General features: G+C 34.8%; 2 protein-coding genes and 1 long non-coding RNA gene across 5 annotated transcripts; all 3 read right to left on the bottom strand.

Annotated features, from left to right (window-relative positions):
* Window positions 1–1,314: 1,314 nt before the first annotated feature.
* Window positions 1,315–6,454, bottom strand: LOC141671892 (putative disease resistance protein RGA1). The gene is made up of 2 exons (XM_074478323.1): window positions 2,055–6,454; window positions 1,315–1,961 (listed from the first exon to the last, which is right to left on the bottom strand). Exon 1 carries the CDS (start codon window positions 6,057–6,059, stop codon window positions 2,595–2,597), a length of 3,465 nt encoding a protein of 1,154 aa, XP_074334424.1. The 5' UTR covers window positions 6,060–6,454; the 3' UTR covers window positions 1,315–1,961; window positions 2,055–2,594.
* A 1,030-nt stretch (window positions 6,455–7,484) lies between these two features.
* Window positions 7,485–10,921, bottom strand: LOC141672960 (calmodulin-binding receptor kinase CaMRLK-like). Its single transcript, XM_074479661.1, has 2 exons — window positions 9,255–10,921; window positions 7,485–8,439 (listed from the first exon to the last, which is right to left on the bottom strand). Exons 1-2 carry the CDS (start codon window positions 10,642–10,644, stop codon window positions 7,802–7,804), a joined length of 2,028 nt encoding a protein of 675 aa, XP_074335762.1. The 5' UTR covers window positions 10,645–10,921; the 3' UTR covers window positions 7,485–7,801.
* A 1,784-nt stretch (window positions 10,922–12,705) lies between these two features.
* LOC141670848 (uncharacterized) lies at window positions 12,706–17,071 on the bottom strand. Of its 3 annotated transcripts, XR_012554780.1 has the most exons (4): window positions 16,374–17,071; window positions 15,724–16,224; window positions 14,398–15,610; window positions 12,706–13,549 (listed from the first exon to the last, which is right to left on the bottom strand). It is a non-coding gene; the product is annotated as an uncharacterized LOC141670848 (long non-coding RNA). The 3 variants fall into 3 exon arrangements; XR_012554779.1 differs by having other exon boundaries at window positions 15,724–17,071; XR_012554781.1 differs by lacking the exon at window positions 12,706–13,549 and adding an exon at window positions 13,588–14,272 and having other exon boundaries at window positions 15,724–17,071.
* Between the last annotated feature and the right edge of the window lie 796 nt (window positions 17,072–17,867).

Raw genomic sequence — 17,867 nt, 5'->3', positions numbered from 1 at the left:
AAAATAAAGGTGGGAGGCAAAAAGGACTGAAACATTTTAAAGAAGAAAGCAAGTAGATTAGCATCTAAGTAACATAGGAAGGAATACAGCACCAAGAGGAGATGAATATACTTTACAAAAAATGTGGGAAATGGTATCTTGGCTAACAAGAGAAGAGAAAAGGCAATGCATAATTAAGGTGATACAGAGATAAGAAAAAGCAAGATAAATAAGTCCCAATATCTCTACTTTATGAATTATTTTGTAGCAAGTGTTCATCTTTCGGCTGGGATCTGTGAATTTGGGTAGGGATGGATATTGACTACAGGTGACAAGTACAATCAACAAAATTGCTAAAAATTGTCACTTTCTTTATAAGTAATAATTGTTTCAAGAATGTTTTTGCTTTGGCTTTTATAGAGACAGGAGTCAAAGTTACAGCCTATAAAGGAGATTAAAACCTTAGGACTACAAGAGTTCCTGTTTTCCTTGTTTAGTATTGGCACCTGATCACTTTGCCTAGTTCTTTTTGGAAGGAGAATATGAGTTTGAGGGGAAAATAATGACCAAATCCAATGCAATGTTAGAATTCTCGCGAATTGTTGCTATAGTCGATGTATGAAAGAATCTAATGCAATGTTAGAATAGTTGCTATAATCGACGTATGATTTGATTTAGACAGAGATAAAAATAGAAGAAAATTTTTCCATACTTGAAAATCTTTGGCAAGTTAAAAAAGAATAAGGGTATCCAGGGTAACAAAGCTAAAACAGCAAATCTATTGCATATTCTTATTCATCATATACAGGACTCAATCATACCACTTGAAAGAATATTTCAGTTCAATGCACAAATGTTTAAAGACTAAAGTATATAGCATAATTATCTGATTCTGAATTCTGAGCTATACAACCCATTGCAGGTTTGATTAGCAAAACAGACAGCGTTGCTAAGTACAAATTATCTGAGTTACACGGTGGGAAACAAGCTTGTAACAGGCCAAAGGTTTTATTTTGACCGTGGGAATCAGTTTCCTGAACCATAAGATTGCAGAGAAAGCAATTCTTACTATACATAATACTTGTACTCTAAAATCAACTATAAGGAATAGAATGACGAAATTTTGTTATTTCTTTTTTGTTGGCACCACTGCCACAGTCTGATTTCCCTTCAAATTCCTTTTGCTGAAAACTTTTTAAAGTATATAAAGTACTTATAATGTCAAATTTCTAAAGATTGCTTGAAAAAAAACGATGTTAAGCAGGTTGGTTAAGAATGCTTGGCAAAAACAACGTTAAACAAATTGGTTTTGTGCTTAAAAATAACCAAAATGAATCACTCAAGTTCTTCAGATAGTACACAACCATACGACAATTTCAACATTGAGATGTAAATTTTACTGTGCTTTGGTTAGACAATCATTTGTTAATTTCTATGCGCAATAGCTTTTCAGATATTTGTGGCAGGCCTTGCGATCTTTTAGTTGATTGCGCTCCCATACTTGGTGTGTGGAGTTGATTACAAGAGTACTAGGGCAGATAGAAAAGTTTGCCAAAAGGGAGATTTTAAAAGATTATCTGTATACATAAGAACTTGCCGAAAATCAGTGTATCCCAGGACACAATACCAGCATTGGCACCAGATCTGAATTATTTAGGTATGAATCCTTGCCTGCAACCGGCAAAGGATCTCTTCAGACAACATTTACCTGTAACAATTATATGAACACATGATGGCCAATCACAGTGTTACACACTTCACATCTTCGCTTTCTATATTGGTTTTTTTCTTTTTCTTTTCTTTTTGTGATTATTCCAGAACCTGTCGCCAATTCTTGTGCGGAGAAAAATATGTCAGGTGTAAGATTCAAGGAAATACCCCAACTGTAATCCCATAAGTGCTAGTGATCCAAGGAGATCATATCATATGACCTGAATCACATCCACTTCCTAGTATCAAACTTATGATAAGTGCCTACCGCCCTACCAAAAAACATCTTGTGGTTACAGTAGTACTTCCTATTCAGAACTAGAGAAGAAGAAATAACAAATTTTGTTATACAATTGGATAAATACCTTATCACACTTTCATTTCATAGTCGACCTTTCACCAGGAACTACAAAGTCAACACAAGAAGGAATCGGAAGTAACTTACCACCGGGCAAATGATACGCCTCTTAAGCAACCAAAACAAATTCAGCATATAGCTCAGTTGCTCACTAAAAAGATGCAACTGAGCTATAACTAGAAAGAAAAAAAGAATTTTTACTGAAAAGGAATTCTCATGATCAATCAAGCCAACTGCGGGGAACATGAAGGATAAAATGACAAGCAAACTTAAATGTTATGTAGATACATATTCTATCAAACATTGTTAACTACTTTTTTTTTGGATGTCAATACCTTTTTCTTTTTGCTTTCAAAGAACTCAGAACAAATTAATAAAACACCAATAAGAAAAATGTCACATAAGTTCTTTCTCCTTTAAATTTACATATAGGTTCTTTCCAGTTCTTAAGTACTTGACAGAAGCATATAACTTGCAGGTATGGAAGGCTTTCCAAATGGTGAAAAAAAACTTGTCAAATACCTCAAATTCTTGAATCCGAAATCAATTATACCAGATATACATATGGAATATGTTGAATCTTGAACCACTCTCCACCACTCCCTTTCATACATCTTTCAGTCAGAACAGGACAACCATAAATCCGCAGGCACTGAAGGCTATGTGATTCGTCAAATGTGGGTAAAATTTCCAAGATTTTACAGTTCTCAATAAATAACTCCTTGAGAGATGGTAATTTTGCTAGTGAATCTGGAAGAGCTTCTAGTCCTTCAAAATTAAATATGTTCAGTTCAGTCAAGGCAGGAAATGTAGCAGAGATACGATCATCAATGTTCCCTGCAGGCAGTATTGACGATACTTTTTCCCATCCATGCAGTGCTAGCAAGATTAGGTTAGGAAATGAAATTATGGAGGAAGAAGTAGAATCAAAGGGCCATGGAAATTCATCTGATTCCTCTGAGAACGGGCCTAATTTTAATTCTACAAGTGTGGAACTCAGACTTTGGCCAAACATCCATTCTGAAAAAGAAGGGCATCTTTCAACCATAAGATCTTTAAGACAAGTCGACTCATCAACAATGTTTATACATTTTAGATCAGGGCAATCACTCACTTTAATTTCCTCAACAGCGACACCAAGGTTGAGATATGTCAAACCCTGACAGTCATACAGGTCCAAAATTGTTAAAGACGGAGAACTGTTCCTTAAGAGCTCGTTTATGATAGAATCCATATTAGTAGAGTTTCCTTCAACACCACTAATATTCCATAGTCGTAGATATGTGAGAGAGCTGACATTTCTGCTTATAGTTTCTAGGATCATGCTATTGTACAAGTTTGTGATTTCCAACCTCGCTAAGGATGGAAAACAACTAACGGGAATCTTTTTCAACTTAAAACAACTCCGGATTTTTAACACCTCAAGTTTAGGAAACGATAAAGTAGTTTGATCTTCATCGTCTCCACACATAACTGGTTCTAGCCATTCTTCTAGCATTAGCAAACCACAAAAATTAAGTATTGTTAGTGAAGGATAAGTGGTAATTGCTTTTGGCGCTACATGTTCACTCAGCTGACTTCGAGTGCTAAGTATAGTGCTACAGAAATTACTCCCGATAACCTTGACACTATCCATCCTTATTATCTTTATCTCCCTTAATTTAGGGAGGTGGCCTAGTGGTGGTAATCTTTCACATCTTCTGAAGCATCTCAATGTAATTTTCACCAAGTTTGTCATCATTGTAATCCATGATGCCAGCTTCTTTCCCTTAAAGTAGTCAACCGTCAGTTCTTTTAGATTTTTGTGAGGTCTTAGTTCTTCCATCACATCCTCATCGTTGTATTCTCTGTCTGCCCTTTCTTCTTCATTGTTGCTCCAGTCCAAAAGTAGACGCTGAATATTGGACTTTCTACACAAATTTGCCTTGCTTGCTTCTTCAATATTTTCCACGTCATTAAGACCATAGAGATCAAGTTTACCACTAAGGTTGTTAAGCCCTTCTAATTGTCTAAGGTGGCAATTCTGATCTTTACTTACAACAAAATGAGGCAGTGTTTGCAGACAAGTTAGCCTCTCTATTCCGGTAAACATGCATCTCGTATATGGATTCCCAATGTACAAATGTCTCAAGTTAATTAAGTTGCAAAATTTCTTTGGAAGCTCCTGTAGAGACCTAACTCTCAGTGTCTGCAAGTTGTAAAGTTCAGTGATGTAACTAGGCAATCTATAGACCAAAGATATATCTAGATGTTTAAGATATTCCATCTCGCTCAACGAGCTTGGCAACTCATTAGTAATTTCATTACTATTCAAAACTAGAACAGTCAAGTGTTTGAGGTAAGGTAACACATAAGCACCATTAGCTCCTGCATACATTACATGTACTCTCTCAAAAATTTTCTTTAGGATTGTTGGCTCTATAGCTGTCACCCCTTTATTAAGCCTCAAATACATTGCCCCAGAAATATAATTCATCTCATGATTTGCATTTACAGTCACTGAATAATGTTTAGATATATCTAGTGCAAGATCATGCACTAGATCATGCATCCTACAACTGGTGATGTTTTCAAATTCATCCCTTTCAACATCCTGTAACAAAGAATTCCAAAAAAGAATGTTGAAGTACTCAATGCCCATATCTTCCATCAATAAATTGCTACCTTTAGGAGGGAGAAGGAATCCTAATGCCATCCAAATTTCTACCAGCTCATTTATATGAATAACAGAATCCTTTGGCAAAATAGAGCAATATGCAAAACAACGTTTCAATGATGAACTAGGTAAGTTATCGTATGACAACCTCAACGAAGATAGCACACCTTTTGATTTCCACATTTCACTATTTTGTATCAGCAACCACTCTTGCTCGGATTTCTTTGAGTACAATAAACCCCCTAATGTTTTTATTGCTAGAGGCAGTCCGCCACACCTTTCCACCATTCTTCTCCCCATAGCGGCAAATTCCTCTGTCTCTAAAACTCCTCCATGTGAAAATGCTCTATTCTTGAACAATGCCCAACTATCTCCCTGTGATAATTTTGTCAACCGATAAGAAACAGAACATCTCGCAGCATCAACAACTTCTTGTTTACGGGTGGTAATTAATACATTGCTTCCTCTAGCACCACCAACTCCAAGCAAAGAATTCCTCAGATCATCCCACATCTCAGGTTTCTCATTCCACACGTCATCTACTACGAGTAAAAACTTTACACCCTTGAGGAATTTTTGAAGAAAGTTGATGAGTCCTTCTGTACTTTCCAACACTGAAGCGGTTGAAGTGAGTGATACTGCCATTTGGTTTAAAATTTTCATGAAATCAAAATCATCTGATCCTGTAACCCACATCCTTTTTGGGAACATTTTCATTACATCATCACTATTGTACACCATACGAGCAAGAGTTGTCTTGCCTTGACCTCCCATACCTACTAAAGCAATGATAGGTAATTCTTCTTCATGATTTTTGCATAAAGTTTGCACTAAAAATAATATATCCTCATCTCTCCCAACTATTAGCGACTCGTCTTCAAAGGGCGGGGTCTGGCGGATCTCTCTCAAGTTCAAAATTGAATTTAAATGTGCTAGGGGCTGAAGTCCAAGATCTCCAGCCGATTTGAAAAGTTTGTCAAAGGAATTATGAATAGACTTGATCTTACGAGCTACTTTAAGACGATATATTATCTTATTTTTAGAAGGAATGCAGTAGTCCCGTACCTTATGATGATTTTCCACCTTTTCTCGAGTAACTTGATATGTAAGTTCATTGAAAAAAACATCAGTGACATGAGCAACAGCTTCAAGTTTGTTGAACCAGGTTTGGACAGTAGACATGCTTATTTTTTTCGCATTAGCATCAGACAAGAGAGCATCAACTGTTTCCAACCTTTCGCGCAATGTTACCAGATCTTCATGAAGATTCCAAGCCTGAATCAATTCATCAGTAGCAAGAGAAATAAGTTTGAAAACCAGGCCACTAGCAAGATCAGCTACAAATGCATCAGCCATCTTTTCTTAATCTTTCTGTGTGTGTATGTTTCTTAAAAATCTCCAGGCCTGAAGACTCTTTGTTGGAGTACTAGTCAACTTTGAGGTGTTACAAATCTTGTGTGGCTCTCCTCTTATCCCCTGTCTGAACGAGTTTATTTGGCGTCTTTTTTGTACCTTTTTTTAGAAATCAACAAGTTGCTATGAGTAACGTAGAAGCACCCAGGTTAATTATTTACTCGAGGAAAAATAAAGCACAGGGGTACAACTGGAATAACAGAGAGAAAACTGGGACAGAAAAGTAATTACACCACACTAGAGTGAGAAGGGAAAATAAGCTGAAAAAGAGAAACAATTAGGATATGGAGGAATTGTGTGAGATACAGACCTGGAGAGCCTTACCTCTCGAATGTTGAGGAGTGTATCAAGTAGTGCTTATCCAGATTTATGAGTATAATCTTTTGTTGTTCTTAATCCTAAATAATGTATTGTGTTTAAGCATTTAAGTCATAGCACAAGTTTGGTTAGTTGCTTAGCTAAACAAGTACATCAAAATTTTGTTTTCATTGGCGCAATTCAAGATTTTCATATATCTATAACTGGATCTTGGCCCAAAGTTGAAATGAATTTAAATCTAGATTTTGTTACTGTAATGTCCACTAGGAGAATTTGGTCACATGTTCTCTGACCTACATATAGATAATTTGTGAAGTTGTACATGGTCTAATTCCAGTCCGTTGTCTTGTACTTGCAGTGCATCTCAATTCCTAATGTTAAATGCCAATAACTAAAAATCAAATTAGCTTCCATTGAATTCCAGTTTAGGGCACACCACTGTCACTCTCTGCAGGTCCACATTAAGTCTAAGTTGTTCTTGGGGGCTGGTTTAAGACAAACAATTTTTGCAATATATCATTCTCTTGAAGGGTTTTTGATGGCATACATAGGGATCAAATCATCAATTACAAGCGGAAATTTCGTGATAATATGTTGCAACAATAGCTTGCTCATGATTATCTCTGATTGTGTTCTTTGGTCTTTGTTGTACCATTTTATTTCCCAGAAATAACTGCAGAAAACTCCTTAACCTAGTCAGATTAGGATGGTTTTTCCCGCTAAATTCTGCAAACTTATAAAATAATTGATTCCTTTGTCAGTTTTAAAATTAGAATCGAATATTCGATTTAGGGAAAAACGGAACAAAGAAAAAACAAGAAAAAAGGGTAATTAAAGCGAACTAACAAGATTAAAGAAAGGAAAATAAAGGAGTTGGTGATGGATGAACCTCTCACAAGAGACAAGCAATAAGTGGGATTCTCTGCCTTCTCCTTTTTTTCACAAATGACAACTACTCCACCAGTTTTTGTATCTACTTGATTTAATATAGTGCTGCATTTTTCTACGAATTACGCTTAAGCTCTCTTGTAAGAAATACTTGACCAAATCCACAAATCAAAACATTTTGTTCGCGTACAAGTTTTGTTCTTGTAACGTAGACCATGATGTTACAAGTCATCACATACGTCGATAATGAAAATCAACGTTTTAAATTCTAGCATTTGAAATAACAAAATGTCGAAGATTCAAATTCAAATGTTCAACATGTGGTTGAATAATTTGACAAGCAGTTACACCACAAACATTGCAATTCCTAAATGAGACAAACATTACCCACATTATGTACTTTGAAGATTCAAAAGGTAGCAAAAAATGAGAGGGAACCCTCAACTCAACTCAAATCAAATGATAGACCAAAACCATATTCAATTCAACACATCCATCACAGGATGTATGTCTTTCAGCAGACCCACAACTTGTTGCATTGTGGGTCTTTTCCGAGGTGACTCTGCTGTACACAAGTATCCAACTCTGAGACACTCCACCATCTCACTCAATGAGTCATCACCCAGTTTTAATCTAGAGTCCAATGCATCAACACCTCTTCCCTCTCTAACTAACCTCCTTGTCCACTCAATTGTCTCCTCTGATCCTGGTTGACCCGTCAACAACTCCACCAACACAGTGCCAAAGCTATACACATCAGCCTCCGTTGACCCGCTAACTCCATCTTGACTAAGTCCAAAATCAGTGACTCGGGGTTCCAACTCATCCGATAATAATATATTAGATGGTACAAAATGGCCATGAACCACAGGTTTAGACTGCCCGTGGTGCAAATAAGCCAGCCCACGGGCAATCCCCACCGCAATGCGATGGCGAATGCGCCACACAGTTATTTCAGGAGCTAAAATGGGAGATCGGTTTTCAATATCATTGCGATGCTCCCATGTGTCAGTGCTCCAATCCTCCAAGTCAAGTCTCCCTGTTGGTAATTCCTCGTGAAGCCATTGATGAAGATCACCGTTTGCCATAAACTCATATAATGCTAACTTCTCCTTGCCTGCATTAATAAGTATGGAAATAAAATTAAATTCACCAGAAACAAATTGTTACATCTGCATTAATTTTGTAAATTTTGCTAATACATTAGGTAACAAGGTACAACAACATGATATGCTAACAATGTGTTTATAAATCTTAAATTATTGAAAGATCATGACTTTTGTTCAAATTTTTATCAAATTACCTGTTTCTTTTTCTGTGTTTCAATATACATGTAACAATCACGGGGTGATTCTTATATTATGTTGTGTAACAGTAAGAAACGGCAAATGTTATTTCCATAGCTAATTTTCTGATTCCTCATATCGAATATTGTGATATAAGCACCGAACAAACAATTCTAATATAAATCATTTTAATTTTGGATAAAAATGATCAAGAAATACTCGAGACACATCTACAAAATCTTCATATAGGAATCCACAAGTGAAGGTATTTTATAAGAAAAAGATAATACAATAAAAAATCAACTTCTTTTAACAAATTCAAATCAGACCAATGTAGCAGAGTTGCAGTCAGTTTACACTTAATAGAAAAACAAAAAATCATGATTAAAAATGGAAGTTTGAAATTGAAATAGTTTTAAATAAACACGAAAGCCTAAAAAAGATCACAGGTGGTACTGTAGTCTACAAGTTTTCGTGACACAAAATTTGGTTAGTACGACAAGTTGTCACTCTCATGCATTGTACCCCCGTGAGTCTCATTAACTTAAGTAGGTAAACTACTGACCAATACTAGTAAAAATCTGTACCAAAAAATGGTGAAAATTTAGACACAAACACAAAAATATCAACACAAATTTAAATTTACCTGCAATGCAGTAGCCAGAAATAGGCAATAAATTAGGGTGTTTAAGCTTTGAGATATCTTCAAACATGACTTTAGCTTTTTCATGATCAATGTCTCTGGCACTTTCAAGTACTTTTATTGCCACGTGGAGGTCACCTGGCAAAACTGCTCTGTAGACTGGCCCACATCTCCCTTCTGCTAGCAAGGACTCTTTTCCAAAGTGTGAGGTGGCAGCTATCAAGTCTTTGAATGTGAGGTAATTCATTAATGGCTTTTCAAACATTATTACTGGTGCTGAAGATGGTTCTTTTAGATCAGCAACCCATGAGGTTCCTGACTGTGTTTCGAATGCAAATGGGCCTGATTTTTCTATCTTGAATGGTGTTTGGATGGGTTTTGAGATGGCCCATTTGTTCATTTTGGCTAGTTTTCTTTTTCTGTACATATAATAAGTACATAAAAGCATGGTCAAGACAAGAAGTGATGATGCAAGTGTTGTGGCTAATATGAGATGGGTGTTTTTGTTTTTGTGTTTTGTTTTTATGGGTTTTTGAGTTGAGGGTTTTTTGATAGGTGGGGGTGAAACTGGATGAGGCTTGACTTTAAGATTTTGGATGTTTTGAGAAGTTTTGTTGTTAAATTTTCCGGCTTGAATGAAAGCTAAATGACCAAAGGTTTGAACATTTTCTTTGGATATATGACCACTGAAATTATTGAATGAGATGTTCAAAATTTTGAGGCCATGAAGTGAAGGAAAATCATTTGGAAATGTGCCATTCATATAGTTTCTTGAAACATCTAAATATTTCAAACCATGAAGAACTGAAATTGGCTTTGGATTTCCTACAATGTTGCATTTTGAAATGCTAAGATATTGAAGTTTGGTTAAATTGTTGAAACCAAAAGGCAAGATTTTGAGGTCATTGTTGGAAAGGTCAAGACTTGTGAGGTTTGGGAAGATAGACAGATGAGCCAAGCTTGTGAACCTGTTTTGTGACAAATTCAAGACTTGAATTGATGAAGATTGGCCAGGACCCGAAAAGGGTCCGGACCCAATGGTGCCTCCTAACCTGTTCTTGGAGAGATTGAGTTCAGTGAGTGTAGGAATAGACCAAAACCAACCTGGAACAGAGCCTTTGAGAGAATTATCGGAGAGATTGATGGTGTGAAGTTGAGATAAGTTTCGAAAAAAGATCCAAGAAAGTGTGCCAGAGAGATTTCTTGAGGAGAGATTTATGTTTGTAACATGAGGGTTTGTGCAGTTGGAATCCATGGATTTGAACCAAGATGAGTTGAATCCATTGACTGAACTGAAGGCTTTGGTTAACAATTCTTGGTCTTTGGTGTTGCATGAGGATTCCACAAATGCTGCAAGTGAGAACAAAATGATTAGTTTGTACAACATCTTCATCTTGTGAATACTCAAAACTGTCTTCTTTTTTCAACTCTTGCAGATTGTTTTGCTTGCCATAGCAGTTTCAACTTAAAAAGGATGGAGAAATAAAGTGCTTTTATATGTGTGTTTTGTTTTGTGTGTGTGTTAAGGGGGCTGGAAGATGAAATGGAGGGGGAAATGGTGGAGGGAGTTGGAGAGGTATGTGTATTTGGTGTTTGAAAGAACTGACCAAACTGAGTCTACTCTGAGTCTTAACTTTGGACTCTGCTTATCCTGCGAGTGTTTTTAAGTTTTTGTGTTTTACCCATCTCAGTTAAATAACTTGTGAGTTTTGTGAATTGTGATCATGATGCAGTCAATTTTTCCCAAATCAAAGGTCAATTACATATTTCACTCATTTTCAAATCCAAATCTTAGGTATTATGCCAATCTATTATCTTTTAATCCATCATATAATAATTATTATGAAAATCTAAATCTTTTTATCTATCTCATTAATTGATACATATCTTAATTAAAATGTCAATGTAAATATTTGTATGTATCTGTTTATAATTATACAAATTCAAAAATGCATACATCAGAAATAAACTAAACTAGAGAATGTATAATTGTACGAATGATGCTATAAAATGCCCACAGTTTATGTAATTTTTGTGGAACATCATTAATTCTCAACTTCCAAAATGCTAAAATTTCAATAAAATGGACCAAGCCTTGAAATTCGGAACCACTCACAATAAAGAAACATCAAATGTTCCGGGAATATATGGGTAGTGATAACTCAAATATTATATATTCCGGTTTTCTAATATGTGCAATAATCACTGTTAATTTAGTACATTTTGATTGATCATTTAATTATAAATATTGATGAACCCCCTATATTTACAACAACTCCATAATAAAAATATACCAAACTTATAAAATTTAGTGTTTATTGTGTGGTCTTGGACATACATTAGAAAGACCGTTATATATATACGTTAAAGCTAGTCTTAACTCAAGGTTAAGATTTATGTGTGAATTAGGAGTATTAGATAAATATTTTGATAATTTTCAATTATAAATTGATGATTATGAAATAATCATTTTTCATACTCTGTGTTATAAAAATAAAATAAATTTATAATATAGCAAAGATAGTTAATCAATATTCTTTATGTTGGAACTAATGCTGTAATTCAGACCGAGCGTAATTTGAGCCGAAATTAGTCGAGTCGAGTCGGCTCCTTTAATTAATCGAGTCTAAACCTCTGCTCGCACTCGATCGCTTAATTTCATGAATCGAGTTAAACTGGCTCGTTTAGCTAAACGAGCCGGTTTTAATGAGTTGGGCAAACCGGTTCATTTAATTTTACACTTAACCAAGTCTAAATCCCAACCCGAACTCGGCTTGTTTAAGTCAACCCACTTAAATCCACTTAAATGGGTTCTTAAATGAGCCCAGAACCTGACTCGAATTATAGCTCTAGCCGGACCATCATAATAACAAATTACCAAATTTTAGTTATTCAATTTCACTTTTAATTTCATTCGATTCTCTACGGTTACATAAACTGCACATAATTTATTTTAATTTTTTACAATTATATTATTAAATAATATTTATTTATTTATAGAATTTCATCCCAAATTACTAGTCCAATTATACAGTTCCATTTAAAAATAATCATTATTAATTTTATTTATATTCAAAATCTTAAATTTTTTGGTTGAATATTTAAATCAATTCACGCTTCGCATTAGTTATGAGGCAGTATAAAAAGTAGCAAAATTCAATAATATGGAAGAATTATCAAATTTTCAGTACAAAGTACAAACATAATCCAAGCTTTGGTTGATCAAAATATCAAAAGGTACACACCTAGTAAATGTGCAACACAGCACTGTAAAATTCCCCGAAACATGATTAATTTTATCACAATTTCTGACAGTCACATTGATAACCGCATTAAGATGATATGCATATAAATGTTGAGAAATACATGCATCTTTTCGTAGCTTTTTGACAATAAGTGGAAACACGAGAAGATTCACACATGAAAGTAATTTAATGATAAATTTAAGTCGTGTGAAGACTCAAGGACATTGTACAATGACTTTGACGATATTGCTTAGTCAAGATTCTTCAAGCAAACATGGCGATTTTACAGTTTATGATACTCTAAAAGGCAAGAGTGCCATTTTTCTGTCTCGCACGGCATATTTACATGTTAATAAGGTCACACTAGCAATACTAAGGACCATACTACTCGTTGACCAACTTGAACTGTTTGTGAATCATACAAGTAATTTATAAGTTATGCTTTGAATAAATGAGGATAAAAATTTCTTGTATTTGAGCTATCAAGCATCGATTCCAAATACAATGTTTCAGACATAGAACCTGCTCTTAAAAATTTACCAAAAATATGGTGTTTTCATCGTTCCAAGGTAGTAAGAATAAATAAATGAGAACGAAAGACAATTAAATACAGATGAGTTCGATTGTAATTTGGATGGAAATTATACTCGCATTTTTTTAGAGGAGCTGTTACATGCCATAAGATAGCTGACAATATTGACAATAAAATTTACAGGTTAATTCAGTCAATGACGAAATGCAAATGTACAGCACATGATAATGCAGTGAGTGTTTTGCCATCTTCTACTTGGAATCGATTTCATTCTATATTCCCAAAGTTTTCATAAATGATAGTAATGATTCAAGGCACAAATTACAATCAAACTACTACTTCTGTTTCTAGTGATTCCAAGCATATGTTCATGTAAACATATCAATGGATTTGGAGGCTAGTAGGCAACTTAATCCATAATTCACAGATTCAGTACAACTATCTTACCTGCCTCAAATCCCACTTCAGCTTTGTTTAATCGTGTTGTACATTCTCATTTGAGCAAATTATCCCTATTAGTTCTGCAAATAAGGCATATTCTAGCGTCATTGTCTTATGGTGTTAAGAAATTACTGACTCTTCTCAGCTTAACACCCAACACGCAGTGACGCAGGTGAATGCAGGAATTATCGTTAGGCAGGCGATTGGATTATGACTTGTTATCCGTTTTCTAGCTATGTTTAGGAAACTAATATGACATTAAGCACAAGGTATGGTATGACCAATGACTTCACCTAACTCTATACGAATCCAAACTGTAAATTCCAAGGAGTGGCAACTAAGATCTCGATGAGCTTAAAGAACTACAAAACCCTACCTGAAAGGTGATCCAATAATGTATTATCGGAGGAGCATAAAATATATAATATGTTCACTTCTTTGCAGCAGTTTGTTCTCTAGGTAAACAAGTAGTGGTTGGTTTGTACATCTCCGTGTCTTGTTTTTGAATGTATAATTCCCTTTTAAGATATTAATCTCGTAACAATCAGTTCTTTCGTATACGATTCAAGTTCATCAGAATTCGGAGGCTTTTTTGAAAATTGAATTACAAAGGGTATACAACAGAAACTGGTGTATGCATTTTATATTTCTTTTTAGTGTTATGCTTCTCCATTGAAATGCAGGATTACCCTCACCTTCTTATTTGATCTACCATCAATCAATCACGGAATTAAAAACCTAAGAGCAGCTACAAATTAACAGACAAACTTGTTTTTTTTCATTAAAGGTAAACGACTTCCCTTCTGTAAAACAACAAAATCGCACTCACATTAGATTCGGTTACCAGCCTGCTACAAGATGTATGAAAATGCAGACTAATACAAGTGAAAAGGGGGAGAAAAATATGTTAAGGTTATATGCAACAAACCTTCATCTTGTTTTGAAAGTAAATGTTGAATTATTATGGTTGAATGCAGAATAAGCTAGCTTCCACAATGTCGTGTTCCCTGACAAAAATGATGCACAATTAGACTTTGATCTTAGCTTCACATTGCAACATTGCATTGCAATAGAATATATATCAACTCAACTCATATTTCTTTTAGTAGAACAATGGGCGTAGTCTACACTTTACATATATGACAGAATTCTAGTTCTAAAAAGGAAGGTGAAGAGAAAATATTGAAGGAAGCATTCCAGTTTAAGTGCATTCCAGAGTCACCGGCTAGAAATCTTATTAAGATGCAACAGCTAAAGTATCAAATATGTTTATCAAGATTCAAGGGAAAGAACTATCTCGGGATTGACCAAGAAGAATTGTAAAATTTTCACCAAGGGTTTCGAGTTATTCACCATTTCATGGCCAAATAACAAAAGATATATCTTCACGGAATCACGTTGTCTAATTTGTCAAACATTAATTATCTACGCACAAATTATTAAACTAAATCCAAGAATGCAATACATTTGACATTATTTCTGTTCAAATATTTACTACTAAGAAAGGCTTTACTAATGACAGAAACAAGGACACAGAAAGCAATCTACAAAGAATAAATTACATACCTGTAGGGTAATTATTCCAGCTGCCTGGATTTAGATGGTGGTGTTTTATGCATTATACTATGTAAGGTCAATTAATCTTCATATTGTACAGATTATAAGGATTACAATCCTTTCACTAGAGATATAGGTAAGAGTTCATCACATTAAAAAAAAATGTAATCATGTACCACTAACAAAGGTACCCTTCATTCACAAAAGAGAGAGATAAACAAACGTATAGTATATCAGTACCACAAAAGAATTCGCAGGTCACTATTTTACAGACAACATCCACTGATTTTTTTGAATTACGGTAATATTTCATTTATCACTCCGGAAGTCAGTTTTTGTCTATAAAAGTCTGGCTAGTGGATTAATTTGAGAATCATCTTGATTTTCAATATTCGGCAGTTTTCAGAGACGTTTTCACTGTGTTAGTGGGCGATTCTCTTGTGGTTTTCCCTTATAGACTGTATAATCATGGATCTGTTAAATAGTAGCCTATAGAATATTCAATATGTGTCCAGCGTCACCTCCCCCCTCCATCAATGTCGCAAGGCATCAACAGCTTGGTATTTAGCCAACATTTTAGCTACCTACAGTGACAAAAATACAAGAATATAAGAAACAGGAATAAAGATAGATTAAAGAGAATGACACGTGAACGCAATAATCAATGACAAAAACTTATCGAGTTCAAACCACTTACAGACGTCTAGGAACCCTTCTCCATAGGCCTGGGATCACAGCGGCAGCCATGAGGGAGTAAGCATCATTCCTTGTGAAAATTTATTTTTTATGGAATATATATAAATAATAAAGGAAGACAGGTAACATACACTTCATTTATCCAAAGTGAAGCTTCCAAAACAAAGTTCCTTTTTAGTTCTGTGTCAAGTGTCAACCCATTTGTAGTAAGAAAATCACTCACTAATACTACTCAACTAGAAAGTGTATTTAATATGAAATGGAAGCCTCGATGCCCCATTGAACCATTATGGTAACAAGTAAAACCCAATTTAATGTACAAAGAACATCGTCGGTTGAAAGAAACTAAGAGTAATCCTAAGAGTTGAAGCTACAAAGTTAAAAGTTTAAGCACTACTGTATTGAGCCAGAGGAGCAAGAATTTAAGAATGTAATAATGCAGAAATAAGCAGATCTAGTTTCGCATCAGCAACCAGCCAACCTACCGCATACTGCTGCATACCTTCAACCAAAAATACAATACAGAAAATATTGTGTGAGGCTTGCAACAGAACTTAATAAGGAACAATTAATTCCATGACAAAAAATGGTTGAGATAGAATGCCATGTGGCCAATCCAATATGTTTATTGAACCCTCCCATTTCTATTACCAGAATGCAAATGATCTAGATGAATTCCCAGTGATGTGATCCAAGCTCCATTTATGATGTCCTCAAGAATTGTCTATATATGACCGGAGATTATACTTCAATGCACAAACCTCGCTACTAATTGTGGATTGTAGTATTACAGCAGATAAAAGAGGATTCTTTCCCTTAAACAGTAAAGTCTTTAATTGTGTCCACTTTTCATGGGAATAACCAGAAGGTATAGCTGACAGAATCCTGCAGCCCAGGAAGTAGTCATCTAGTACATTTCTCCTCCAAATACCACTAGCCTTCTAGAGTGTTTGGTAAAAACTAAAACCTAAATGCAAAAATTTGGAAAACGCTTTCTTTCTTACCTTGTTTGAAAAAGCGCTTTCGGTATAAAACTAGTAACTTCCTAAACAACAATTTACTCCACCCCTACAACAGATTTTAACACAAAGCCTTATAGAAAGAATATTGAGATAGATAAAACAATATATTACAATAGAGGAGGGTATTCTGGGTTATCAATGAGCTATTGCTCTAGATGTTTACTAGGTTATGTAGAAAAGCGAAGAATGAAGCGAGAGATGTTAATGGCAGAGAGATGAAAGGAAGAAAGCTAACAGGATATATTTCAAAAAAAAAAAACCATAGCCATTGTCTTGGTTCACACTCTCCCAAAATTATCTCTTTATCTTTGATATTACTCCCTTTGGCTAATTACTAACACTAGAGATGGCATATGCATAAACGAATATCAATTTGAAAATTAATGGAGCTCGTTTGTTCTGTGTATCTGCGTGCCTAAATGATTAGTACAAATTTAAATAAAAATATTTGTTTTATGTATCTGTGTGCCTAAATAATTATAAATTCAAATAAAGCAAAATATCCTTTCCGGATTTGTCTAATCGTGTCCATGGACATACATTAATCACTAATTTTTATGATTTTGGAATATTTTTATTGATGAAATTGATGTAAATACAGAGGGATTCATCGACATTTTAAATTTGATATATTACTTCTTATTTTTTGCTCATGATACGAACAATAGAACAAGAATTGCTAAGAACAAATTGCTACTATCAAAATCCAGTGATAAATGCAGAGCTGGTACATATATGGATGATAAGTTTGGAACTGTTGAATGGGAAGAAAGGGGAAAATAGAAACAAACATAATTTTTCCTTGAGGCATCTGGTAGACACCCCATGCCTGCTATACACAAGAATATATTTTACAAATACGGAAGTTACGATACTATAATTGATGAAGTAATTACTCTTCTACTTTGCATCTTTAGGTCACATAACATTAATACGCCGAGGGGTTTACAATGTTTATGGCTTTATGCTTTGGATACACTTTAGACAAGAGCCTTGCTGATTTCTTTTATTCTTTCTTTTACTCTTAACTTAGTATAAGCACAGATCAATCATCAATGTTCAAAGTTATAGATAATAGCTGCCCCAGAACTCCACGGTAAAATGGACTTGTTGAAAGAAAGAA

The sequence above is a fragment of the Apium graveolens genome, chromosome 7 (assembly GCF_009905375.1).
Source record: "Apium graveolens cultivar Ventura chromosome 7, ASM990537v1, whole genome shotgun sequence".
Lineage (NCBI taxonomy): Eukaryota > Viridiplantae > Streptophyta > Magnoliopsida > Apiales > Apiaceae > Apium > Apium graveolens.
Note: the sequence above shows the minus strand (reverse complement) of the source record. Positions and strands in the feature narration are given on the sequence as shown.

Coding starts and splice junctions, on each gene's coding strand:
- LOC141671892 (XM_074478323.1), bottom strand. CDS start 6,059: ATGGCTGATGCATTTGTAGCTGATCTTGCTAGTGGCCTGGTTTTCAAA.
- LOC141672960 (XM_074479661.1), bottom strand. CDS start 10,644: ATGAAGATGTTGTACAAACTAATCATTTTGTTCTCACTTGCAGCATTT. Junction 8,440..9,254: donor TTCTGGCTACTGCATTGCAG/GTAAATTTAAAT, acceptor TTATTAATGCAG/GCAAGGAGAAGTTAGCATTA.